This window comes from Procambarus clarkii, chromosome 31 (assembly GCF_040958095.1).
Source record: "Procambarus clarkii isolate CNS0578487 chromosome 31, FALCON_Pclarkii_2.0, whole genome shotgun sequence".
Taxonomy (NCBI): Eukaryota; Metazoa; Arthropoda; class Malacostraca; order Decapoda; family Cambaridae; genus Procambarus; species Procambarus clarkii.
The window spans coordinates 28,515,081-28,541,505 of record NC_091180.1 but is presented as its reverse complement, the minus strand read 5'-3'; the positions used below and the strand labels follow the sequence as shown (position 1 = coordinate 28,541,505).

General features: G+C 53.3%; 1 protein-coding gene across 3 annotated transcripts in view; it reads right to left on the bottom strand.

Moving 5' to 3' along the window:
• Positions 1-26,425, bottom strand: part of LOC123758808 (uncharacterized) — a gene marked incomplete at its 3' end in the record, with an annotated part of 252,072 nt that overhangs the window by 63,712 nt on the left and 161,935 nt on the right. For all 3 annotated transcript variants that reach the window (XM_069334617.1, XM_069334619.1, XM_069334618.1), the window contains 2 exon segments: positions 15,444-15,511; positions 21,353-21,432. In XM_069334617.1, coding sequence (XP_069190718.1) covers positions 15,444-15,511; positions 21,353-21,432 — 148 coding nt within the window.

Genomic DNA, 26,425 nt, shown 5'->3' with positions numbered 1-26,425 from the left:
GGATGAGAACAGGTGAAGGGGGGGGGGCGGGGTGAGGACAGGTGAGGAGGGGGAGGGTCGGGGGGGATGAGGACAGGTGAGGGGGGCGGCGGGGTGAGGACAGGTGAGGGGGGGGCGGGGTGACGACAGGTGAGGGGGGGGGGCGGGGTGAGGACAGGTGAGGGGGGGGGCGGGGTGAGGACAGGTGAGGGGGGGGGGGCGGGGTGAGGACAGGTGAGGGGGGGCGGGGTGAAGGGGCTACTGATAATGTTCAACAAGTGGGGGTGGCAGCCTAACTATGCTGTTCAACAGGTGAACCCGTAGAAAACAGCTGGTATGTTATTCAATAGATGGCGAAGGCCATGTTGTTCAACAGGTGGTGGTGGTGGCGGCCATGTTGTTCAACAGGTGGTGGTGGTGACGGCCATGTTGTTCAACAGGTGGTGGTGGTGGCGGCCATGTTGTTCAACAGGTGGTAGTGGTGGCGGCCATGTTGTTCAACAGGTGGTGGTGGTGACGGCCATGTTGTTCAACAGGTGGTGGTGGTGACGGCCATGTTGTTCAACAGGTGGTGGTGGTGGCGGCCATGTTGTTCAACAGGTGGTAGTGGTGGCGGCCATGTTGTTCAACAGGTGGTGGTGGTGACGGCCATGTTGTTCAACAGGTGGTAGTGGTGGCGGCCATGTTGTTCAACAGGTGGTGGTGGTGACGGCCATGTTGTTCAACAGGTGGTGGTGGTGGCGGCCATGTTGTTCAACAGGTGGTAGTGGTGGCGGCCATGTTGTTCAACAGGTGGTGGTGGTGGCGGCCATGTTGTTCAACAGGTGGTGGTGGTGGCGGCCATGTTGTTCAACAGGTGGTGGTGGTGGCGGCCATGTTGTTCAACAGGTGGTGGTGGTGGCGGCCATGTTGTTCAACAGGTGGTGGTGGCGGCCATGTTGTTCAACAGGTGGTGGTGGCGGCCATGTTGTTCAACAGGTGGTGGTGGTGGCGGCCATGTTGTTCAACAGGTGGTGGCGGCCATGTTGTTCAACAGGTGGTGGTGGTGGCGGCCATGTTGTTCAACAGGTGGTGGTGGTGGTGGCGGCCATGTTGTTCAACAGGTGGTGGTGACGGCCATGTTGTTCAACAGGTGGTGGCGGCCATGTTGTTCAACAGGTGGTGGTGGTGGTGGCGGCCATGTTGTTCAACAGGTGGTGGTGGTGGCGGCCATGTTGTTCAACAGGTGGTGGTGGTGGCGGCCATGTTGTTCAACAGGTGGTGGTGGTGGCGGCCATGTTGTTCAACAGGTGGTGGTGGTGGCGGCCATGTTGTTCAACAGGTGGTTCTGAGGGACCAAAATTGAACCACACACGGTGAGGGGCTCACAGGTGCGACTATTGAAGAAGACTTTACTGTGACATTTTGTAAAAAGTATTTCCCCTCCTGGTGCCCACACCTGCGGCCTCCTGGTGCCCACACCTGCGGCCTCCTGGTGCCCACACCTGCAGCCTCCTGGTGCCCACACCTGCGGCCTCCTGGTGCCCACACCTGCGGCCTCCTGGTGCCCACATCTGCGGCCTCCTGGTGCCCACACCTGCGGCCTCCTGGTGCCCACACCTGCGGCCTCCTGGTGCCCACACCTGCGGCCTCCTGGTGCCCACACCTGCGGCCTCCTGGTGCCCACACCTGCGGCCTCCTGGTGCCCACATCTGCGGCCTCCTGGTGCCCACATCTGCGGCCTTCTGGTGGCCACATCTGCGGCCTCCTGGTGGCCACATCTGCGGCCTCCTGGTGGCCACATCTGCGGCCTCCTGGTGCCTACATCTGCGGCCTCCTGGTGGCCACATCTGCGGCCTCCTGGTGGCCACATCTGCGGCCTCCTGATGGCCACATCTGCGGCCTCCTGATGGCCACATCTGCGGCCTCCTGATGGCCACATCTGCGGCCTCCTGGTGGCCACATCTGCGGCCTCCTGGTGGCCACATCTGTGGCCTCCTGATGGCCACATCTGCGGCCTCCTGGTGGCCACATCTGCGGCCTCCTGGTGCCCACATCTGCGGCCTCCTGGTGGCCACATCTGCGGCCTCCTGGTGGCCACATCTGCGGCCTCCTGGTGGCCACATCTGCGGCCTCCTGGTGGCCACATCTACGGCTCCTGACGGCCACATCTGCGGCCTCCTGATGGCCACATCTGCGGCCTCCTGATGGCCACATCTGCGGCCTCCTGGTGGCCACATCTGTGGCCTCCTGATGGCCACATCTCCGGCCTCCTGGTGGCCACATCTGCGGCCTCCTGGTGGCCCACATCTGCGGCCTCCTGGTGGCCCACATCTGCGGCCTCCTGGTGGCCCACATCTGCGGCCTCCTGGTGGCCACACCTGCGGCCTCCTGGTGGCCACACCTGCGGCCTCCTGGTGGCCCACATCTGCGGTCTCCTGGTGGCCACACCTGCGGCCTCCTGGTGGCCACATCTGCGGCCTCCTGGTGGCGACATCTGCGGCCTCCTGGTGGCCACACCTGCGGCCTCCTGGTGGCCACATCTGCGGCCTCCTGGTGGCCACATCTGCGGCCTCCTGGTGGTCACACCTGCGGCCTCCTGGTGGCCCACATCTGCGGCCTCCTGGTGGCCACACCTGCGGCCTCCTGGTGGCCACATCTGCGGCCTCCTGGTGGTCACACCTGCGGCCTCCTGATGGCCACACCTACGGCCTCCTGGTGGCCCACATCTGCGGCCTCCTGGTGGCCACATCTGCGGCCTCCTGGTGGCCACATCTGCGGCCTCCTGGTGGCTACATCTGCGACCTTCTGGTGGCCACACCTGCGGCCTCCTGGTGGCCCACATCTGCGGCCTCCTGGTGGCCACACCTGCGGCCTCCTGGTGGCCACATCTGCGGCCTCCTGGTGGCCACACCTGCGGCCTCCTGGTGGCCCACATCTGCGGCCTCCTGGTGGCCACACCTGCGGCCTCCTGGTGGCCCACATCTGCGGCCTCCTGGTGGCCACACCTGCGGCCTCCTGGTGGCCCACATCTGCGGCCTCCTGGTGGCCACACCTGCGGCCTCCTGGTGGCCCACACCTGCGACCTCTTGGTGGCCACATCTGCAGCCTCCTGGTGGCCACATCTGCAGCCTCCTGGTGGCCCACATCTGCAGCCTCCTGGTGGCCACACCTGCAGCCTCCTGGTGGCCACATCTGCAGCCTCCTGGTGGCCACATCTGCAGCCTCCTGGTGGCCACACCTGCAGCCTCCTGGTGGCCACACCTGCAGCCTCCTGGTGGCCACACCTGCAGCCTCCTGGTGGCCACATCTGCAGCCTCCTGGTGCGCTCTGAAAGCTTCACCAACCTGAATATTTACACACACACACACACCTCCGTGTGTGTGTGTGTGTGTGTGTGTGTGTGTGTGTGTGTGTGTGTGTGTGTGTGTGTGTGTGTGTGTGTGTGTGTGTGTGTGTGTGTGTGTTTGAAAATATAAGTTTGCTTTAGCTTTTGGTTCTACAGCGAAAGGAAGTTTTTCTGTATTTGCCTTGGTGACGTTGCCATTTGACAGGTGCTCGGGCCACTTGACAGGTGCGAGGGCCACCTGACAGGTGTGAGGGGCCACTTGACAGGTGCGAGGGCCACCTGACAGGTGCGAGGGCCACCTGACAGGTGCTCGGGCCACCTGACAGGTGCTCGGGCCACCTGACAGGTGCTCGGGCCACCTGACAGGTGCTCGGGCCACCTGACAGGTGCTCGGGCCACCTGGCAGGTACGGGGGCCACCTGACAGGTACGGGGGCCACCTGACAGAAGAGACATAGTCGTGTATCACCAAGACAGGAAGGTGGTGTGTGCGGGCCGGGCCAGGTAGAAGTAACTGGTGGCGCTCTCCAAGGAACACTTGGCTCTCGAGACGCTATAGTAGCCTACCTGTAATAGGAGCGTGGTGGAGGGCGTCGGGCGGGTGTGGGAGTGGACACCTGAGAGCCCGCCAGCGGCAGGAGGCTGGCGGCCACCCGGCGGGACACTGGCGTCGCCGCCATCGTCCTCGTGCTGGGCGCGTCTGGTGGGTGGGTGTTGATGCTCCAGGTGAGTTGCAGGTGAGGACTGACGAGATCCTGGAAGCTTCATCGCTATATATTGATTCCCCCCGGCAGCCTCCCCTCACAACACGCCGTCACCATGACAACATCCCCATGATTGGCCGCGCCCCTCCTAGGATGCTGCCTTCATAGTCTTGCCAGAATCATCAACCTAACACATTATCTCTTCATGTTCATCCCAGTTTCCAGTAGTAATATCTAGGCAACTTTTCAGCCCAATTTGCGGTTCACATTTCGAGACTACGCAGTTAGTCAGGTCCTCTAAATGGCTACATTATGAGGTGATATCTGTGCGCAGAAGATCATTATGAATATGGAGGTAATGGTAGAGGCAGCAGTGTGCGCGCGTGCGCTGAGCCGCTCAGTCGACCTCAGCCCCTGGCTGTCTGACCCCAGCTCACCCATTCATTCCTGACGGTCAAACTAGGTCGGTGGGTCAGCACGACCTGGATCACCCCATGACTCACTGTACACCTGTGTACACCCCTCTCACACACCTGCACCTCTCATTGGCATTCCTACAGGTAGCTCACACACCTGTTCCACCCAGGTCCTCGACATAATGAAAGCAATGTTCAGTTGAACCTTTTACACATGAATTGGAATGGAGAGAGAGAGAGAGAGAGAGAGAGAGAGAGAGAGAGAGAGAGAGAGAGAGAGAGAGAGAGAGAGAGAGAGAGAGAGAGAGAGAGAGAGAGAGAGAGAGAGAGAGAGAGACAGAGACAGAGGCAGAGACAGAGACAGAGACAGAGACAGAGACAGAGACAGAGACAGAGAGAGAGAGAGAGAGAGAGAGAGAGAGAGAGAGAGAGAGAGAGAGAGAGAGAGAGAGAACCAACACCGCGCTGAGTGGAATCGAAATCCTAAATTCATTGGAGGACAAAAACATCGCCGACAAAGATAAAACGTCAAATAAAATTGCCATTGGAAATCTGTTAAAAATATCCGGTAGCATAATCCAGGTCTCTGGTCTGGCCTAGCTGCTAGGGGTGTGTGGAGGCGGGTGGGCGGAGGGTGGAGAGGTGGGCGGAGGGTGGAGAGGTGGGCGGCTAGCAAGAACTGGCTGCAAAATGACACGGAAGGAATGTGTGTTTGGGTAGAGGCAGCAATGGGTGGAATCCAGCTATATAGTGTGTGGAGAGGAGTGTGCAGCCCTCAGTGTGGAGAGTAACGGGTGGAGCAGTGGGTGTGAGCGCTCACCTATATGTACAGTATTTCTCAACGTGTCATTGTTGTCATCATAATTTTCCGGGGGTTCAGCTTCCCCAGGCGTGACAAGGTCCAGTTAAAGTTCCTCACTTCTGGACCAAGCCCGACTGAACTTATTTGATATTTGTTAGTAGCTTTTATGCCTTTTCATGTGGGTGATTCCAAACCAGGCCTACATGCTTATATTAGCACCCAGGATCGAGCTTCAGCTCCTCAACACCGTCTTTCAAGACATTGGCTCAATCAAATAATGACTCCCAACATATATTTTCTTACAAGACCCATCCGGCCTTGCCTCGGGTTGATTCTAAAAGGACGCACCACGGGGGCCCGACCTCCCTTAAACGTAGACAACGAGGCCAACCCCAACCCGCCTATGACACGCCACCCACACCCACCAGTCACCCTTCAAAGTATAATGAGGCTAGACCCAAGCGTCTGGCCTACAATCTTGGACAGAAACTAGAAATTCTGTTTTATAAATATAAATTTGTGGGTGTTCCAAGGATGCTCAAGTGTTCATGCATGTTCCAAGGTTACTCTATTGTGGGGACCCTTAGCCTCGGAGAAGGGAATAAAGAGCAGAGACAAAAAGTTGTCGTTTGCCTCTAAATATGGGTATTTGCTTCTAGCACCCCCATTTTATTGTTATTATGCACTTTATTTTACAAGGTTACACAGTTACATAATGTTTACATTTTGTAACTAATCAGTTAAGAGGAAATAAAAGGATGATTTGTTCTCTAGAGGCTGTAGTTTTCTCGAATCCCTCCGACGCCATGCAGGACCCGAGGTTACAGCGGGCATTCCCCCTCTGGATCGCCACACTGGAGGGTTGCAAAAGGACGCTCACCCTCCTTCTATGAGCCTTCTTTTGAGCAGTCTCTCCAATATCTTACAGGGCATACTTGTTAGTGATGCTGCTCTCTGATTCAGTGACTCCTGTCTTTCTCCTTTCATGAATATAGTGTTAATTTTGCCAGTTTCCAAACGTCAAGAAGTTCCTCCCATCTGTAATGAGGAGTTTAGTAAGTATATAGTGTACAGTAAGTAGTACTCAAGGGGTACGCACAGTGATGCAGCTGCCTCCTTTACGACCCATGGTGACATCTTGCCAGAGCCTGTGACTTGAATCACATCCAGCTCCTCTAAATGTGACTATTTCCCCCTCGTGTTATTTATATTTCGAACAATCTTTCTTTAGGTAGCACCTCTTCTATTACAAGTAGATGTTGGGGCAGCTCTGGTTCTATCTTAAACTTACTGGAAACTTTTCTGGGTCTTGCCAGAGATCCTTAGAAACACTTGCACTTGCAAAGATCCTTGCATACTTCCTTATCATTCTTTGTGTGCTCTCCTCTCTTGTGAAGCCCGGTCACTAGCTCCTTTACCCACATCTCCCTCGTGTGGCTGTATGGTAATTTAAGCTGGTCTTTGGACTTGGATGTTAAATAGTTTTTATATTGCTTCTCTGCTGCTCTCCGAACTCCTGTGTGTTTGTTCCTATCTATTGTGTATATGGTGTGCTTTCGACCTTTTCATTGCTTCCTGTATTTCTTCCATGCTCTTGTATTCTCCTTTTTGCCTTTGCCCACGGTTTAATATACAATGATTAATGTGTTCTCTTGGCTCCGTTATCTCTTAGGGGCGGAATAAGCCTTCTTTCAGTTGCTATACATCGGTGAGTCATAAAGTCAATCAGGCTTTCTGTTTTTCTTTTAGTTTCATTTTACACGGTATTATTTCTAACAATTTTCTGACCTTCTGCTACTCGTCTTTATGGTTAGCTAGACCTTCATTACTCTCTTGCCTTCCTCTTGCCACACACTTCATAATAACTACAGTCTAATACTAACACACAACGGTCACTTGCCCTTACTGACATTCATGTTCAATGTTCTCAATGTCCATGTCCCCGTGTGTGAAGATTAGGACGAATCTTACAGTTTGGTCTCCTCCTTATCTTCGTCTTCCTCCCTTACATGTGTTAGGAAGTTTCTACAACTTCTACCAGTTTTGTTCCCCATGTTTCTTCTCCCCCGTCTCGGATCTAATGATTCCCAATCAAATTTGCCCACTATTGAAATTACCCAATGTTTGTAGCTTTGTTCTTAATGAAAGGGATAATTCAGGCACACACAGTATGATATTTATGCAAGGTGTGTTTGCATTCTGGTATTGTTGTATGGGTCATCTATGATTCTCTGAGGGTTGTAAATCGCCGCTATAATCACTTCCTTCCACTGACGTGATTCCTGGGACATACTCTACATCATTGGTGGCCTCCTCGAAATTGACCTCTTCTAACCTGTGGTCTCCTTTGACCAGTAGTGTGTGTGTGTGTGTGTGTGTGTGTGTGTGTGTGTGTGTGTGTGTGTGTGTGTGTGTGTGTGTGTGTGTGTGTGTGTGTGTGTGTGTGTGGTGTGTGTGGTGTGTGTAGGTGTGTGTGTGTGTTGTATGTGTACTCACCTAGTTGTGCTTGCGGGGGTTGAGCTTTGGGTCTTTGGTCCCGCCTCTCAACCGTCAATCAACTGGTGTACAGATTCGTGAGCCTAAAGGGCTCTATCATATCTACATTTAAAACTGTGTATGGAGTCAGCCTCCACCATGACGTGTGTGTGTGTGTGTGTGTGTGTGTGTGTGTGTGTGTGTGTGTGTGTGTGTGTGTGTGTGTGTGTGTGTGTGTGAGAGTCGGACCGAGTCTTGATATTTGTGGACCAGTTCCGTGTATACGACAAGCCAGCTTAACAAAGCCGGAACAACACCAAGCCAACCACACACACACATACTCGAGCACAAAGGAGCTGCGTCTTGGTAATGCTGGACCTATGATCAATCCCACACCGTCCTCAGCTGCTTCTGATTCAAATGCACATGTATAAATTTATACATTTTATCAAAGAATACATAAAATATGTAATGATACTGAATATTTTTGCCGCAGAAAACATTGCCAGTCGTGTATTTTCCAGCATTATACAAGGGACGACCACCCAGGTCTGGTCTGACTTACCTGCGAGGCAAATAAGACTTGCAAGGACAAATTATAATGAAGCATTTAACTTAGTTCGACAATTGAATGATTTCCTCTTTCCATTGTTCCGTCATTTGTTTTTGCTCCCGAGGAGTAACCACATAAACAAATACAATTGTATTTGTATTTGTATCAAGAAACGTCAATTATATATATATTTCAAGCATATTTTGTATCTTTTTGAGTGGGACCCTGGGAGCACCAGGGGACGCCAGCCTTCTCCCACAGTAGAACACGACCACGGTAATTGTGGGAGACAAGGTGGGAGTGGCCTGGGAGGACAGTCCTGGGAGACCTAACAGAGGAGGCTTCCAGGCCAAGTACCAGAAGGAATAGTCAAGTAAAGAATACATAGTTCTCTCCTCAAGAGAAACTAAGAAGCTAATTTTGAGAATAAGACTCCAGCGCTAGTTCGTGGCAAACTTCAGGAAAGGTTTTCTCCAGAAGGATATAATGAAAGAATAGAAATAGCAGCTGAGGAATGAACCAAGAGACGAGGGATAGATAAGAAACTGGAGAACACACTTTCATCACTCCTGCAATACTCAAGAAACTCAACCACATCAATATACCTTATTCACCAAATCTTCCTGCAGTTAACTTCCCGTCACTATACTCCACCTAACCCCATAACGTCCGGCGTAGCATGTGGCTGTTAGAGTTCAACTTCACAAAAATGCAAAGTTATGGTATGTTGTGGGGATAGATGTATATTAGTAGGGTTGGCCAACATCAGGACTGCCTTCACAAAGCATGAAGTCAACATCTTAACAAGCAAAGGGAAGTGATACAAGACTTTGAGACATGCCACTAGAGTAGTCCCAGAGCTGAGAGGCACGAGTTACTAGGAAAGACTAAAAGTCATTTATTCCTGCATTATTTGATGGAAAAGGGGAACTAAGGGGAGATATTCTCGCAATATACAATTTTGAAATGGAAAAGAAGCTAATAAGGAAACGCAGATGGGAACTGAGTACCGGTATAAGCCGTAGAGATGTTCAGATGATCATGTTCAGCACTATATAAGTGGAGTGAACAAGAGAGAGAGAGAGAGAGAGAGAGAGAGAGAGAGAGAGAGAGAGAGAAAGAGAGAAAGAGAGAAAGAGAGAAAGAGAGAAAGAGAGAAAGAGAGAGAGAGAGAGAGAGAGAGAGAGAGAGAGAGAGAGAGAGAGAGAGAGAGAGAGAGAGAGAGAGAGAGAGAGAGAGAGAGAGAGAGAGAGAGAGAGAGAGAGAGAGAGGGGGGTGGAGGTAGTCACCAAACATATTTTTAAATTAATATATGAGAGAATAAAAATGTCTCAAGAGGTAATAAAGCACTAGATTAAAAGGGAAGAGTGAGACGGGATGACACTCTGAGTTACGGCGAATGTGAATGTACACGAGTACACGCACTCAGCCAGGAAGACCGTGAGTGTACACGAGTACACGCACTCAGCCAGGAAGACCGTGAATGTACACGAGTACACGCACTCAGCCAGGAAGACCGTGAGTGTACACGAGTACACGCACTCAGCCAGGAAGACCGTGAGTGCAGCAAGACAATGGAAGAGTGATGGATGGACCCAGACGCCAGGATGGAAAGCTTCACTCTGTCTACCACTGACGCTTTAAGAAAGCAGGTCACCCTCAAGACAGTCTCCTTTGATTGATTTGCTCATGTGAATCACTGCATTACTACAGTCATCACGGTCACCACTACAGTGCTAAACGACACTCCCTCACCACGGTAGTTAGTGGTGAGGGAGTGTCCACTATACCCCACCACAACACCATCCTACACCCCACCACAACCCCTCACCATATACACTAACAAGATCATGGTGACTTGAGGACTGTCACCATAATTGTCACCTGGTGATGGTGTCACCTGGTGCTGCTAGCCTTAATGTACTCTGTTGTGTTACAATTAATCTCCCGTGGCGTTGAAATTCTTCGCTGAATCTGGCCTCAAGAGTTCTGGAAAGAGGTGCTTCCATAACTTTTTTCAGTGTATTGCACTTGTTGACCACCCGTACAGGGTACGTTCCTTCAGCTTATTTGTGTTTCCAGCTTCCACCTGTGTCCTCTCGTCCGATTTTCTGAAGAGCCTATCCTTGTCCACTTTATCTCCTCCACTCAGTATCTTGTATGTTGTGATTATATTCCCTCCGTTCCTTCTATCCTCTAGGGTATTGAGATTTAGTTGCGTAAGCCTATTGTGGTAGCTTAACTTTCTTACCTCAGCTTTCAATCTTGTTACAAACATTTGTACTTTTTCAGTTTTGGTTGTGAGGGGTGAGGGTTGTGAGGGTGAGGGTTGTGGTGGGTGAGGGTTGTGAGGGTGAGGGTTGTGGTGGGTGAGGGTTGTGATGGGTGAGGGTTGTGAGAGTGAGGGTTGTGGTGGGTGAGGGTTGTGAGGGTGAGGGTTGTGATGGTGAGGGTTGTGAGGGGTGAGGGTTGTGGTAGGTGAGGGTTGTGAGGGTGAGGGTTGTGATGGGTGAGGGTTGTGAGGGTGAGGGTTGTGATGGGTGAGGGTTGTGAGGGTGAGGGTTGTGATGGGTGAGGGTTGTGAGGGTGAGGGTTGTGATGGTGAGGGTTGTGAGGGTGAGGGTTGTGAGGGTGAGGGTTGTGGTGGGTGAGGGTTGTGAGGGTGAGGGTTGTGGTAGGTGAGGGTTGTGAGGGTGAGGGTTGTGATGGGTGAGGGTTGTGAGGGTGAGGGTTGTGGTGGGTGAGGGTTGTGAGGGTGAGGGTTGTGATGGTGAGGGTTGTGAGGGTGAGGGTTGTGAGGGTGAGGGTTGTGAGGGTGAGGGTTGTGAGGGTAAGGGTTGTGAGGGTGAGGGTTGTGATGGGTGACGGTTGTGAGGGTGACGGTTGTGAGGGTGACGGTTGTGAGGGTGAGGGTTGTGAGGGTGAGGGTTGTGAGGGTGAGGGTTGTGAGGGTGAGGGTGAGGGTTGTGAGGGTGAGGGTTGTGGTGGGTGAGGGTTGTGAGGGTTAGGGTTGTGATGGTGAGGGTTGTGAGGGTGAGGGTTGTGAGGGTGAGGGTTGTGAGGATGAGGGTTGTGAGGGTAAGGGTTGTGAGGGTGAGGGTTGTGAGGGTGAGGGTTGTGAGGGTAAGGGTTGTGAGGGTGAGGGTTGTGATGGGTGAGGGTTGTGAGATGAGGGGTGTGAGGGTGAGGGTTGTGAGGGTGAGGGTTGTGAGGTGAGGGTTGTGAGGGGTGAGGGGTTGTGGTAGGTGAGGGTTGTGAGGGATGAGGGTTGTGATGGGTGACGGTTGTGAGGGTGACGGTTGTGAGGGTGACGGTTGTGAGGGTGAGGGTTGTGGTGGGTGAGGGTTGTGAGGGTGAGGGTTGTGATGGGTGAGGGTTGTGAGGGTGAGGGTTGTGATGGTGAGGGTTGTGGTAGGAGAGGGTTGTGATGGGTGAGGGTTGTGAGAGTGAGGGTTGTGAGGGTGAGGGTTGTGATGGGTGAGGGTTGTGAGGGTGAGGGTTGTGATGGGTGAGGGTTGTGGTAGGAGAGGGTTGTGATGGGTGAGGGTTGTGAGAGTGAGGGTTGTGATGGGTGAGGGTTGTGAGGGTGAGGGTTGTGATGGTGAGGGTTGTGAGGGTGAGGGTTGTGAGGGTGAGGGTTGTGGTGAGTGAGGGTTGTGATGGTGAGGGTTGTGGTGGGTGAGGGTTGTGGTGGGTGAGGGTTGTGGTAGGAGAGGGTTGTGATGGGTGAGGGTTGTGGTAGGAGAGGGTTGTGATGGGTGAGGGTTGTGGTGGGTGAGGGTTGTGGTGGGTGAGGGTTGTGGTAGGAGAGGGTTCTGATGGGTGAGGATTGTGAGGGTGAGGGTTGTGAGGGTGAGGGTTGTGGTGGGTGAGGGTTGTGGTAGGAGAGGGTGGTGATGGGTGAGGATTGTGAGGGTGAAGGTTGTGAGGGTGAGGGATGTGGTGGGTGAGGGTTGTGATGGTGAGGGTTGTGAGGGTGAGGGTTGTGAGGGGTGAGGGTTGTGGTAGGAGAGGGTTGTGATGGGTGAGGATTGTGAGGGGTGAGGGTTGTGAGGGTGAGGGTTGTAAGGGTGAGGGTTGTGAGGGGTGTGAGGGGTGAGGGTTGTGAGGGTGAGGGTTGTGGTGGGTGAGGGTTGTGGTGGGTAAGGATTGTGAGGGTGTGGGTTGTGAGGGTGAGGGTTGTCGTGGTGAGGGTTGTGAGGGGTGTGAGGGGTGAGGTGAGGGTTGTGAGGGGTGTGAGGGTGATGGGTGTGAGGGGTGAGGGTTGTGAGGGGTGAGTGTTGTGAAGGTTGTGGTAGGGCTGAGGGGAGTTGTGATGGTGTGAGAGGGAGGGTGTGTGAGGGTTGTGGTGGGGCAGGAGAGAAGAGAGCGAGGGGGGGGGGGTTAAGTAATAACAGGATGCCCCCCACCAGTGCCCCCCACCAGTGCCCCCCCACCAGTGCCCCCCCCCAACGTGAGGGCCACGTTGACGTGGTTATGGCCGCCTCCCGCATCAAACAGTGTCTACCGGTATTTTCACCCCCGGGGTAATTAACATAAGTTAAGCAGGAACTGAAGTGGGGGGAAGGGGGGGGGAGGGATAACAGGTGTACGGAACGGGAAGAGGTGGGGGCAGGGGGGAGGGGGAAGGATGGCGGGGGGGGGGGGGTAGAGATTGGGTGGGGCAGGGGGTGTAATATATAGAGTAGGTGGGAGAACTGAAACACACGTGTACACCTGTCTCTACCTGATAAATCTACAGCACCACGGACGGCACACACCTGGCACTCCTTCCCCAGACAGCACCTGTCCTTGCCCCTCACCTGCGGCCACAGGGGCCGCTGCTCTCCTGCACCTGTCGACCTCGCTGCTTCACGCACCTGCTTCACGCACCTGCTTCACGATTACCTAATTAAAACTTTTAATGGTGTGGCTCATTACCATTTACACACCTGCACTGCCACAGTCACCAGCACCTCGTACTACTATTTCAAACACCCACACCTGTCCCCCCCCCCTCTCTCTCTCTCTCTCTCTCTCTCTCTCTCTCTCTCTCTCTCTCTCTCTCTCTCTCTCTCTCTCTCTCTCTCTCTCTCTCTCTCTCTCTCTCTCTCCCTCTCTCTCTCTCACGCAACCACACCAGAGGCGAGACCAAAAAGCCAAAGCTCAACCCCCGGAAGCACAACTGGGTGAGTACACCCCCTCACACACACACACACACACACACACACACACACACACACACACACACACACACACACACACACACACACACACACACACACACACACACACAACACACCACCCTGGTTGACAACATAACATATTCTACATGTGTTGCTATGTACACCTTGGAGTCCAATCTATCATATAATAACCTGCAACCTTTACTTCTACACTTTGATAATACTTCTTTATCTGTTATATTTATTCATGTTTCTATTAGTGCAATAATCGCTATTGTTACTGTGTAAACTGTACAACACACATGTGGTTGTGGTGAGGGAAGATCAACACCACCACAACACACGTGGTTGTGGTGAGGGAAGATCAACACCACCACAACACTCGTGGTTGTGGTGAGGGAAGATCAACACCACCACAACACTCGTGGTTGTGGTGAGGGAAGATCAACACCACCACAACACTCGTGGTTGTGGTGAGGGAAGATCAACACCACCACAACACACATGTGGTTGTGGTGAGGGAAGATCAACAACCACCACAACACACGTGGTTGTAGTGAGGGAAGATCAACACCACCACAACACACGTGGTTGTGGTGAGGGAAGATCAACAACCACCACAACACACGTGGTTGTAGTGAGGGAAGATCAACAACCACCACCACAACACACGTGGTTGTAGTGAGGGAAGATCAACCACCACCACAACACTCGTGTTTGTGGTGAGGGAAGATCAACAACCACCACCACAACAGTGAGGGAAGATCAACACCACCACAACACTCGTGGTTTGTGGTGAGGGAAGATCAACAACCACACCACAACACTCGTGAACCTGGTTGCTTGAGAGAGAGAGCAGTAGTCAGTAGCTCCCTGCACTATTTACCTAACACTAAAGAGCCATCAACTAAGAAATACAGTGAAGACGCTGCCAGATGAGCAGGTGTACAACCAGCAGCTTCCTGCACACCTGTACCATCTCCCCCCCTCCCCTTCCCCCTCCCCCAACACTACGCACACTGGCAAACGTTTGTCACGAAACGTTTTGCAACGTTTGTGCTGAGGAGGAAGGACGCAGCGACCAGTCAAAATACCCTGGTTGCCTGTCCCGGAGACGAAGGCAGCGATCTCTACGGTATTGTTCTGGTGTCGTCACTAAGATATTAATATTCATGTCTTTGGGATGACATGACGGGGACAATATAAAATGAATTGCTCATTTGCATACTGTTTGTGGAGGGCTGAATAGTTGTTGAGTGAGGCAGTCCTTGCCCGGAGTTTGGTGGTGATGGTAGGGGGGGGGGTGGGGGGAGGGGATGACACCACTCTTGACAACAGTGCCACAGGTACCTGGCGTGAGTGGAGGCACTCGTCTTAAGCTTGACTCTCAGCTCGACGATAACAGAGTTAGCGGCTAGTGAAGAGGGTTGTGATAGTATTAGCGGCAATAATGTAATTAGCGTCCCTCATATACAAAACTGCTACACATCTTGTTATTATCTTTAAGCTCCACACACGCACACACACACACGCACACACACACACGCGCACACACACACGCACACACACACACACACACACACACACACACACACACACACACACACACACACACACACACACACACACACACACACCTCAGGAACCTGTACACCTGTTGCTTGACGTTTGAGAGACGGGACCAAAGAACCAGAGCTCAATCCCCGCAAGCACAATTATGTGAGTACAATTAGGTGAGTACACACACACAGCAGTGCCAAAGGACACAAGCACTGAGGGACACACAGCCCTGGAGCACAGGTGCCTCAGGTGGGGTGAGGGGGAGGGGGTACTAGAGGTAGGTGCCTCAGGTGGGGGGCACTAGAGGTAGGTGCCTCAGGTGGGGTGAGGGGGGGCACTAGAGGTAGGTGCCTCAGGTGGGGTGAGGGGAAGGGGGTACTAGAGGTAGGTGCCTCAGGTGGGGGGCACTAGAGGTAGGTGCCTCAGGTGGGGGAGTACTAGAGGTAAGGAGAGGTCACCTACCTTGCTGCCTACACCCGTCTGGTTAATGTCCACACCGATCTGGCTCTTGATGTAGTCCCGCATGTCCTCTGTGGGGGCGGGAGACCTTGGTTACTGTGGTGGTAGTGGTGGTAGTGGTGGTAGTGGTGGTAGTGGTGGTAGTGGTGGTAGTGGTGGCAGTGGTGGTAGTGGTGGTAGTGGTGGCAGTGGTGGTAGTGGTGGTAGTGGTGGCAATGGTGGTAGTGGTGGTAGTGGTGGTAGTGGTGGCAATGGTGGTAGTGGTGGTAGTGGTGGTAGTGGTGGCAGTGTTGGTAGTGGTGGTAGTGGTGGCAGTGGTGGTAGTGGTGGTAGTGGTGGCAGTGGTGGTAGTGGTGGTAGTGGTGGCAGTGGTGGTAGTGGTGGCAGTGGTGGTAGTGGTGGCAATGGTGGTAGTGGTGGCAGTGGTGGTAGTGGTGGTATTGGTGGCAGTGGTGGTAGTGGTGGCAATGGTGGTAGTGGTGGCAGTGGTGGTAGTGGTGGTAGTGGTGGCAGTGGTGGTAGTGGTGGCAATGTTGGTAGTGGTGGCAGTGGTGGTAGTGGTTGTAGTGGTGGCAGTGTTGGTAATGGTGGTAGTGGTGGTAGTGGTGGCAGTGGTGGTAGTGGTGGCAATGGTGGTAGTGGTGGCAGTGGTGGTAGTGGTGGTAGTGGTGGCAATGGTGGCAGTGGTGGTAGTGGTGGTAGTGGTGGCAGTGGTGGTAGTGGTGGTAGTGGTGGCAGTGTTGGTAGTGGTAGTGGTGGCAGTGTTGGTAGTGGTGGTAGTGGTGGCAGTGGTGGTAGTGGTTGTAGTGGTGGCAGTGTTGGTAATGGTGGTAGTGGTGGTAGTGGTGGCAGTGGTGGTAGTGGTGGCAATGGTGGTAGTGGTGGCAGTGGTGGTAGTGGTGGTAGTGGTGGCAGTGGTGGTAGTGGTGGCAATGGTGGCAGTGGTGGTAATGGTGGTAGTGGTGGTAGTGGTGGCAGTGGTGGTAGTGGTGGCAATGGTGGTAGTGGTGGCAGTGGTGGTAATGGTGGTAGTGGTGGCAGTGGTGGTAGTGGTGGCAATGGTGGCAGTGGTGGTAGTGGTGGTAGTGGTGGCAGTGGTGGCAGTGGTGGTAGTGGTGGCAGTGGTGGCAGTGTTTACGGAACTAGTAATAATATGGTAGTGGAAGAGGTGGTGGGAATAGGGGCAGTTGTGATGTAAGAAATATTAGTGGTTGTGGCAGCAGTGTCAACAACATTGACCATAAAAACTCACACAATACACGTCACAAAACATGAAGAAATGCCACTAATGTGATACATAAAAATGAGGAAATAAATTGGAAGAATGAGGAGACTAGAATCATCTTGATCGCTGGTTCGAGTCTCTTCGCTGCTCCAGTCGATTCTCTCATAAACCACAAAACATAAGAATCCCATATACACGGGAGAATCACCCATGCCTTGGACACTTGGACAGTCTACCTTGGACACTTGGACAGTCTACCTTGGACACTAGGACAGTCTACCTTGGACACTAGGACAGTCTACCTTGGACACTAGGACAGTCTACCTTGGACACTAGGACAGTCTACCTTGGACACAAGGACAGTCTACCTTGGACACTAGGACAGTCTACCCTGGACACTAGGACAGTCTACCTTGGACACCCGGACAGTCTACCTTGGACACTTGGACAGTCTACCTTGGACACTAGGACAGTCTACCTTGGACACTAGGACAGTCTACCTTGGACACCCGGACACTCTACCTTGGACACTAGGACAGTCTACCTTGGACACCCGGACAGTCTACCTTGGACACTAGGACAGTCTACCCTGGACACTAGGACAGTCTACCTTGGACACCCGGACAGTCTACCTTGGACACTAGGACAGTCTACCTTGGACACTAGGACAGTCTACCTTGGACACTAGGACAGTCTACCTTGGACACTTGGACAGTCTACCTTGGACACTAGGACAGTCTACCCTGGACACTAGGACAGTCTACCTTGGACACTAGGACAGTCTACCTTGGACACTTGGACAGTCTACCTTGGACACAAGGACAGTCTACCTTGGACACTAGGACAGTCTACCTTGGACACTAGGACAGTCTACCTTGGACACTAGGACAGTCTACCTTGGACACTAGGACAGTCTACCTTGGACACTAGGACAGTCTACCCTGGACACTAGGACAGTCTACCCTGGACACTTGGACAGTCTACCTTGGACACTAGGACAGTCTACCTTGGACACTAGGACAGTCTACCTTGGACACTAGGACAGTCTACCTTGGACACTAGGACAGTCTACCTTGGACACTTGGACAGTCAACCTTGGACACTAGGACAGTCTACCTTGGACACTTGGACAGTCTACCTTGGACACTAGGACAGTCTACCTTGGACACTAGGACAGTCTACCTTGGACACTAGGACAGTCTACCTTGGACACTAGGACAGCCTACCTTGGACACTTGGACAGTCAACCTTGGACACTAGGACAGTCTACCTTGGACACTTGGACAGTCTACCCTGGACACAAGGACAGTCTACCTTGGACAGTCTACCCTGGACACTAGGACAGTCTACCTTGGATACTAGGACAGTCTACCTTGGACACTTGGACAGTCTACCTTGGACACTTGAACACTAGGACAGTTTACCTTGAACACTAGGACAGTCTACCTTGGACACTAGGACAGTCTACCTTGGACACTTGAACACTAGGACAGTCTACCTTGGACACTTGGACAGTCTACCTTGGACACTTGAACACTAGGACAGTCTACCTTGGACACTTGGACAGTCTACCTTGGACACTTGAACACTAGGACAGTCTACATTGGACACTTGGACAGTCTACCTTGGACACTTGAACACTAGGACAGTCTACCTTGAACACTAGGACAGTCTACCTTGGACACTAGGACAGTCTACCTGGGACACTTGAACACTAGGACAGTCTACCTTGGACACTAGGACAGTCTACCTTGGACAATTGGACAGTCTACCCTTGGACACTTGGACAGTCTACCTTGGACACTAGGACAGTCTACCCTGGACACTAGGACAGTCTTCCCTGGACACTTGGACAGTCTACCTTGGACACTAGGACAGTCTACCTTGGACACTTGGACAGTCTACCTTGGACACTTGAACACTAGGACAGTCTACCTTGAACACTAGGACAGTCTACCTTGGACACTTGAACACTAGGACAGTCTACCTTGGACACTAGGACAGTCTACCTTGGACAATTGGACAGTCTACCCTTGGACACTTGGACAGTCTACCTTGGACACTAGGACAGTCTACCCTGGACACTAGGACAGTCTACCCTGGACACTTGGACAGTCTACCTTGGACACTAGGACAGTCTACCTTGGACACTTGGACAGTCTACCTTGGACACTAGGACAGTCTACCTTGGACACTAGGACAGTCTACCTTGGACACTAGGACAGTCTACCCTGGACACTAGGACAGTCTACCTTGGACACTAGGACAGTCTACCTTGGAGAGTCTACCCTGGACACTAGGACAGTCTACCTTGGACACTAGGACAGTCTACCCTGGACACTAGGACAGTCTACCCTGGACACTAGGACAGTCTACCTTGGACACTAGGACAGTCTACTTTGGACACTAGGACTGTCTACCTTGGACACTAGGACAGTCTACCCTGGACACTAGGACAGTCTACCCTGGACACTTGGACAGTCTACCCTGGACACTAGGACAGTCTACCTTGGACACTAGGACAGTCTACCTTGGACACTTGGACAGTCTACCCTTGGACACTTGGACAGTCTACCCTGGACACTAGGACAGTCTACCCTGGACACTAGGACAGTCTACCCTGGACACTAGGACAGTCTACCTTGGACACTTGGACAGTCTACCCTTGGACACTTGGACAGTCTACCTTGAACACTAGGACAGTCTACCTTGGACACTAGGACAGTCTACCTTGGACACTAGGACAGTCTACCTTGGACAGTCTACCCTGGACACTAGGACAGTCTACCTTGGACACTAGGACAGTCTACCTTGGACACTAGGACAGTCTACCTTGGACACTAGGACAGTCTACCTTGGACAGTCTACCCTGGACACTAGGACAGTCTACCTTGGACACCCGGACAGTCTACCCTTGGACACTAGGACAGTCTACCTTGGACACTTGGACAGTCTACCCTTGGACACTTGGACAGTCTACCTTGAACACTAGGACAGTCTACCTTGGACACTAGGACAGTCTACCTTGGACACTAGGACAGTCTACCTTGGACAGTCTACCCTGGACACTAGGACAGTCTACCTTGGACACTAGGACAGTCTACCTTGGACACTAGGACAGTCTACCTTGGACACTAGGACAGTCTACCCTGGACACTAGGACAGTCTACCTTGGACACCCGGACAGTCTACCTTGGACACTAGGACAGTCTACCTTGGACACTAGGACAGTCTACCCTGGACACATGGACAGTCTACCCTGGACACTAGGACAGTCTTCCTTGGACACTAGGACAGTCTACCTTGGACACTAGGACAGTCTACCTTGGACACTAGGACAGTCTACCCTGGACACATGGACAGTCTACCCTGGACACTAGGACAGTCTACCTTGGACACTAGGACAGTCTACCCTGGACACTAGGACAGTCTACCTTGGACACTTGGACAGTCTACCTTGGACACTAGGACAGTCTACCTTGGACACTAGGACAGTCTACCCTGGACACATGGACAGTCCACCCTGGACACTAGGACAGTCTACCTTGGACACTAGGACAGTCTACCTTGGACACTAGGACAGTCTACCTTGGACACTAGGACAGTCTACCCTGGACACATGGACAGTCTACCCTGGACACTAGGACAGTCTACCTTGGACACTAGGACAGTCTACCCTGGACACTAGGACAGTCTACCCTGGACACTAGGACAGTCTACCCTGGACACATGGACAGTCTACCCTGGACACATGGACAGTCTACCCTGGACACTAGGACAGTCTACCCTGGACACATGGACAGTCTACCCTGGACACATGGACAGTCTACCCTGGACACTTGGACAGTCTATCCTGGACACATGGACAGTCTACCCTGGACACATGGACAGTCTACCCTGGACACTTGGACAGTCTACCCTGGACACTAGGACAGTCTACCTTGGACACTAGGACAGTCTACCTTGGACACTTTACCTTGGACACTTGGACAGTCTACCCTGGACACTAGGACAGTCTACCTTGGACACTAGGACAGTCTACCTTGGACACTTGGACAGTCTACCCTGGACACTAGGACAGTCTACCTTGGACACTAGGACAGTCTACCTTGGACACTAGGACAGTCTACCTTGGACACTAGGACAGTCTACCTTGGACACTTGGACAGTCTACCTTGGACACTTGGACAATCTACCTTGGACACTAGGACAGTCTACCTTGGACACTAGGACAGTCTACCTTGGACACTTGGACAGTCTACCTTGGACACTTGGACAGTCTACCTTGGACACTAGGACAGTCTACCTTGGACACTAGGACAGTCTACCTTGGACACTAGGACAGTCTACCTTGGACACTAGGACAGTCTACCTTGGACACTTGGACAGTCTACCCTGGACACTAGGACAGTCTACCCTGGACACTAGGACAGTCTACCCTGGACACTAGGACAGTCTACCTTGGACACTAGGACAGTCTACCTTGGACACTTGGACAGTCTACCCTGGACACTAGGACAGTCTACCTTGGACACTAGGACAGTCTACCTTGGACACTTGGACAGTCTACCTTGGACACTTGGACAGTCTACCTTGGACACTAGGACAGTCTACCTTGGACACTTGGACAGTCTACCCTGGATACTACCCCGCACAGGTGACCTCAACATAAATTCTGATCACTCACCAGCCTTCTTGGCAACGTCCGCTGCCGTGACGCCGCCGGAGTTCTCTTTGACGTGGAACGCCACCTCGTCCTTGTCCACGCTGGGGAGACACACACACCAGTGAGACACATGCTACGTGATGACACACACGCTGCACACCTTCATACACTCTCAAGATGGGCGGTGGGAGAGAGAGTGAAGAAGATATGTAAACATTAAGATATGTGTTAATGGGTGCTGAGCTATGTAACCCCCGCCACCTACGCCAGTAATACCCTGCAGCCACCTGCCCAGGTGTGTGTGTGTGTGTGTGTGTGTGTGTCAGTGTGTGTGTGTGTGTGTGTGTGTGTGTGTGTGTGTGTGTGTGTGTGTGTGTGTGTGTGTGTGTGTGTGTGTGTGTGTGTGTGTGTGTGTGTGTACACCAACCTGGGTTCTTTATATACAGATTAACATACAGTATAACTTCTTGGTTAATTTATCATAAATTATCATAAAGATTATCATAAACATGATAAAAATAAGAGAAATGTGCAAACAGCAGTATAACATGACTCTTCTCCTCACTCACTCACTCACTCACTCACTCACTCACTCACTCACTCACTCACTCACTCACTCACTCACTCACTCACTCACTCACTCACTCACTCACTCACTCACTCACTTGTATCACTGAATTTGGTCAAACTGAAACAGTGTTTATACTTATGTTAATAAGACCTGACCTAACCCTATCCAAACCATTCTAGGCCTAACAATTACGCCCCTTCTTCACCAGCCACCACCACCACCACCACCTACAGCCACCACCACCACCACCACCTGCAGCCACCACCACCACCACCCCCTGCAGCCACCACCACCACCACCACCACCACCACCTACAGCCACCACCACCACCACCACCTGCAGCCACCACCACCACCACCCCCTGCAGCCACCACCACCACCACCACCACCACCACCTACAGCCACCACCACCACCACCACCTGCAGCCACCACCACCACCACCCCCTGCAGCCACCACCACCACCACCACCACCTACAGCCACCACCACCACCACCACCTGCAGCCACCACCACCACCACCCCCTGCAGCCACCACCACCACCACCACCACCACCCCCTGCAGCCACCACCACCATCACCACTACCACCACCTGCAGCCACCACCACCACCTGCAGCCACCACCACTACCACCCCCTGCAGCCACCACCACCACCACCACCACCACCCCCTGCAGCCACCACCACCACCACCACCCCCTGCAGCCACCACCACCACCACCACTACCACCCCCTGCAGCCACCACTACCACCACCACCACCACCACTACCACCCCCTGCAGCCACCACCACCACCACCACTACCACCCCCTGCAGCCACCACCACCACCACCACTACCACCCCCTGCAGCCACCACCACCACCACCACTACCACCCCCTGCAGCCACCACCACCACCACTACCACCCCCTGCAGCCACCACCACCACCACCACCACTACCACCCCCTGCAGCCACCACCACCACCACCACTACCACCCCCTGCAGCCACCACCAGGTAAAGCGACCACCACACAAGACTCGGGAGTGTGGAGTGTTTCCTCTAATCATGTTTTGATACAGCAGTCGTCATGGTGATGCTTCCGTCTCCACCGTCATCTCCAGCTTCCCCCTCATCTTTCCCCCTCTCTCTCCCCCATCACCCCTTCCCCACCCCGTCCCTACATCCCCACCCCGTCCCTCCATCCCCACCCCGTCCCTCCATCCCCACCCCGTCCCTCCATCCCCACCAATACGCATCAGTTATCTCCCCCCACAAACCTCCTCTTTCTCCTATCTCCAATAAGTATTGTCAGAGTTGTATTAAGTCATTACAACTATGCCACAAGTGAAGAACGGAACGTGACAAATGTTCTAACATGTGTCGTGTTCTAACATGTGTCTAACATGTGTCGTGTGGGGCCCCCACAACACAAGCAAGAACGCACTCAATATCGTCGCAACGTCGTGGGGAGTGTTGCATGCACAGGCAACGTGAATAATGAATGCACTGAGATCATTTTAAACATTTTCTCAGTGTCTTCCTTTTGCCTTTGCCTTCCTTCCTTCACTTGGCTGCCTTCCTTCACTTGGCTGCCTTCCTTCACTTGGCTCCCTTCCTTCACTTGGCTCCCTTCCTTCACTTGCCTTCCTTCCTCCACTTGGCTGCCATCCTTCACTTGCTGTTCTCGTGCTGGTTGTATCAGCCGGATAGTCCCACGGATGAGTCGGAAAGTGTCAACTTTGGGCCGGATGGTCCCAGCGCCACACCGGATGGTCCTAGCGCCACACCGGATGGTCCCAGCGCCACACCGGATGGTTCCAGCGCCACACCGGATGGTTCCAGCGGAACACCGGATGGTTCCAGCGCCACACCGGATGGTCCCAGCGCCACACCGGATGGTTCCAGCGCCACACCGGATGGTCCCAGCGCCACACCGGATGGTCCCAGCGCCACACCGGATGGTCCCAGCGCCACACCGGATGGTCCCAGCGCCACACCGGATGGTCCCAGCGCCACACCGGATGGTCCCAGCGCCACACCGGATGGTCCCAGCGCCACACCGGATGGTCCCAGCGCCACACCGGATGGTCCCAGCGCCACACCGGATGGTCCCAGCGCCACACCGGATGGTCCCAGCGCCACACCGGATGGTCCTCTACGTTATCAGTGAATGTCAACGAGGAATCAACGCAACAGTCACAGGCAAGTGTTCATTATTTTGATTGGCTTATTAATTTAATGTGTTTTGTAATATTCCGTTATGTTTCTGTTGTTAACCTTTGTATTATTGTCGTTATTTTGTACCTGTTGTTTGGGTCGTTCCGCGATTATTACCGGGACGATTCTTAGAGCCGCTCCTGGACTGTTCTTAGAGCCGCTCCTGGACGATTCTTAGAGCCGCTCCTGGACTGTTCTTAGAGCCGCTCCTGGACGATTCTTAGAGCCGCTCCTGGACTGTTCTTAGAGCCGCTCCTGGACGATTCTTAGAGCCGCTCCTGGACTGTTTTTTGACTCGTTCCTGGGCTGTTCTTAGAGCCGCTCCTGGACTGTTTTTTGACTCGTTCCTGGGCTGTTCTTAGAGCCGCTCCTGGACTGTTTTTTGACTCGTTCCTGGGCTGTTCTTAGAGCTGCTCCTGGACTGTTTTTTGACCCGTTCCTGGGCTGTTCTTAGAGCCGCTCCTGGACTGTTTTTTGACCCGTTCCTGGGCTGTTCTTAGAGCCGCTCCTGGACTGATTTTTGACCCGTTCCTGGGCTGTTCTTAGAGCCGCTCCTGGACTGTTTTTTGACTCGTTCCTGGGCTGTTCTTAGAGCCGCTCCTGGACTGTTTTTTGACTCGTTCCTGGGCTGTTCTTAGAGCCGCTCCTGGACTGTTTTTTGACTCGTTCCTGGGCTGTTCTTAGAGCCGCTCCTGGACTGTTTTTTGACTCGTTCCTGGGCTGTTCTTAGAGCCGCTCCTGGACTGTTTTTTGACTCGTTCCTGGGCTGTTCTTAGAGCCGCTCCTGGACTGTTTTTTGACTCGTTCCTGGGCTGTTCTTAGAGCCGCTCCTGGGCTGTTCTTAGAGCCGTTCCTGGGCTGTTCTTAGAGCCGCTCCAGGACTGTTTTTTGACTCGTTCCTGGGCTGTTCTTAGAGCCGCTCCTGGACTGTTTTTTGACCCGTTCCTGGGCTATTCTTAGACCCGTTCCTGGGCTGTTCTTAGACCCGTTCCTGGGCTGTTCTTAGACCCGTTCCCGGGCTGTTCCTAGACCCGTTCCCGGGCTGTTCTTAGACCCGTTCCTGGGCTGTTCTTTGACCCGTTTCTGGGCTATTCTTAGAGCCGTTCCTGGACTGTTCTTAGAGCCGTTCCTGGGCTGTTCTTAGAGCCGCTCCTGGACTGTTTTTTGACTCGTTCCTGGGCTGTTCTTAGAGCCGTTCCTGGGCTGTTCTTAGAGCCGCTCCTGGACTGTTTTTTGACTCGTTCCTGGGCTGTTCTTAGAGCCGCTCCTGGACTGTTTTTGACCCGTTCCTGGGCTGTTCTTAGAGCCGTTCCTGGGCTGTTCTTAGAGCCGCTCCTGGACTGTTTTTTGACTCGTTCCTGGGCTGTTCTTAGAGCCGCTCCTGGACTGTTTTTTGACTCGTTCCTGGGCTGTTCTTAGAGCCGCTCCTGGACTGTTTTTTGACCCGTTCCTGGGCTATTCTTAGACCCGTTCCTGGGCTGTTCTTAGACCCGTTCCTGGGCTGTTCTTAGACCCGTTCCCGGGCTGTTCCTAGACCCGTTCCCGGGCTGTTCTTAGACCCGTTCCTGGGCTGTTCTTTGACCCGTTTCTGGGCTATTCTTAGAGCCGTTCCTGGACTGTTCTTAAAGCCGTTCCTGGGCTGTTCTTTGAGCCGTTCCTGGGCTGTTCTTTGACCCGTTCCTGGGCTGTTCTTTGACCTGTTCCTGGGCTGTTCTTTGACCCGTTCTTGGGATGTTCTTTGACCCGTTCTTGGGATGTTCTTTGACTCGTTCCTGGGCTGTTCTTTGACCTGTTCCTGGGCTGTTCTTTGACTCGTTCCTGGGATGTTCTTAGACCCGTTCCTGGGATGTTCTTAGACCCGTTCCTGGGCTGTTCTTTGACCCGTTCCTGGGCTGTTCTTTAACTCGTTCCTGGGCTGTTCTTTGACCCGTTCCTGGGATGTTCTTTGACCCGTTCCTGGGCTGTTCTTTAACTCGTTCCTGGGCTGTTCTTTAACTCGTTCCTGGGCTGTTCTTTAACTCGTTCCTGGGCTGTTCTTTGACTCGTTCCTGAACTGTTCCCTAAATTGCTTCTTGTGTTAATTCTCAGCCACTGACTCTTGGGTAGAGTAAGAGATGTTCCCATGTGTGGCAGACTGTGGGGCAGACTGTGTGGCAGACTGTGTGGCAGACTGTGGGGCAGACTGTGGGGCAGACTGTGGGGCAGACTGTGGGCAGACTGTAGGGCAGACTGTGGGGCAGACTGTGGGGCAGACTGTGTGGCAGACTGTGGGGCAGACTGTGGGGCAGACTGTGGGGCAGACTGTGGGGCAGACTGTGGGGCAGAC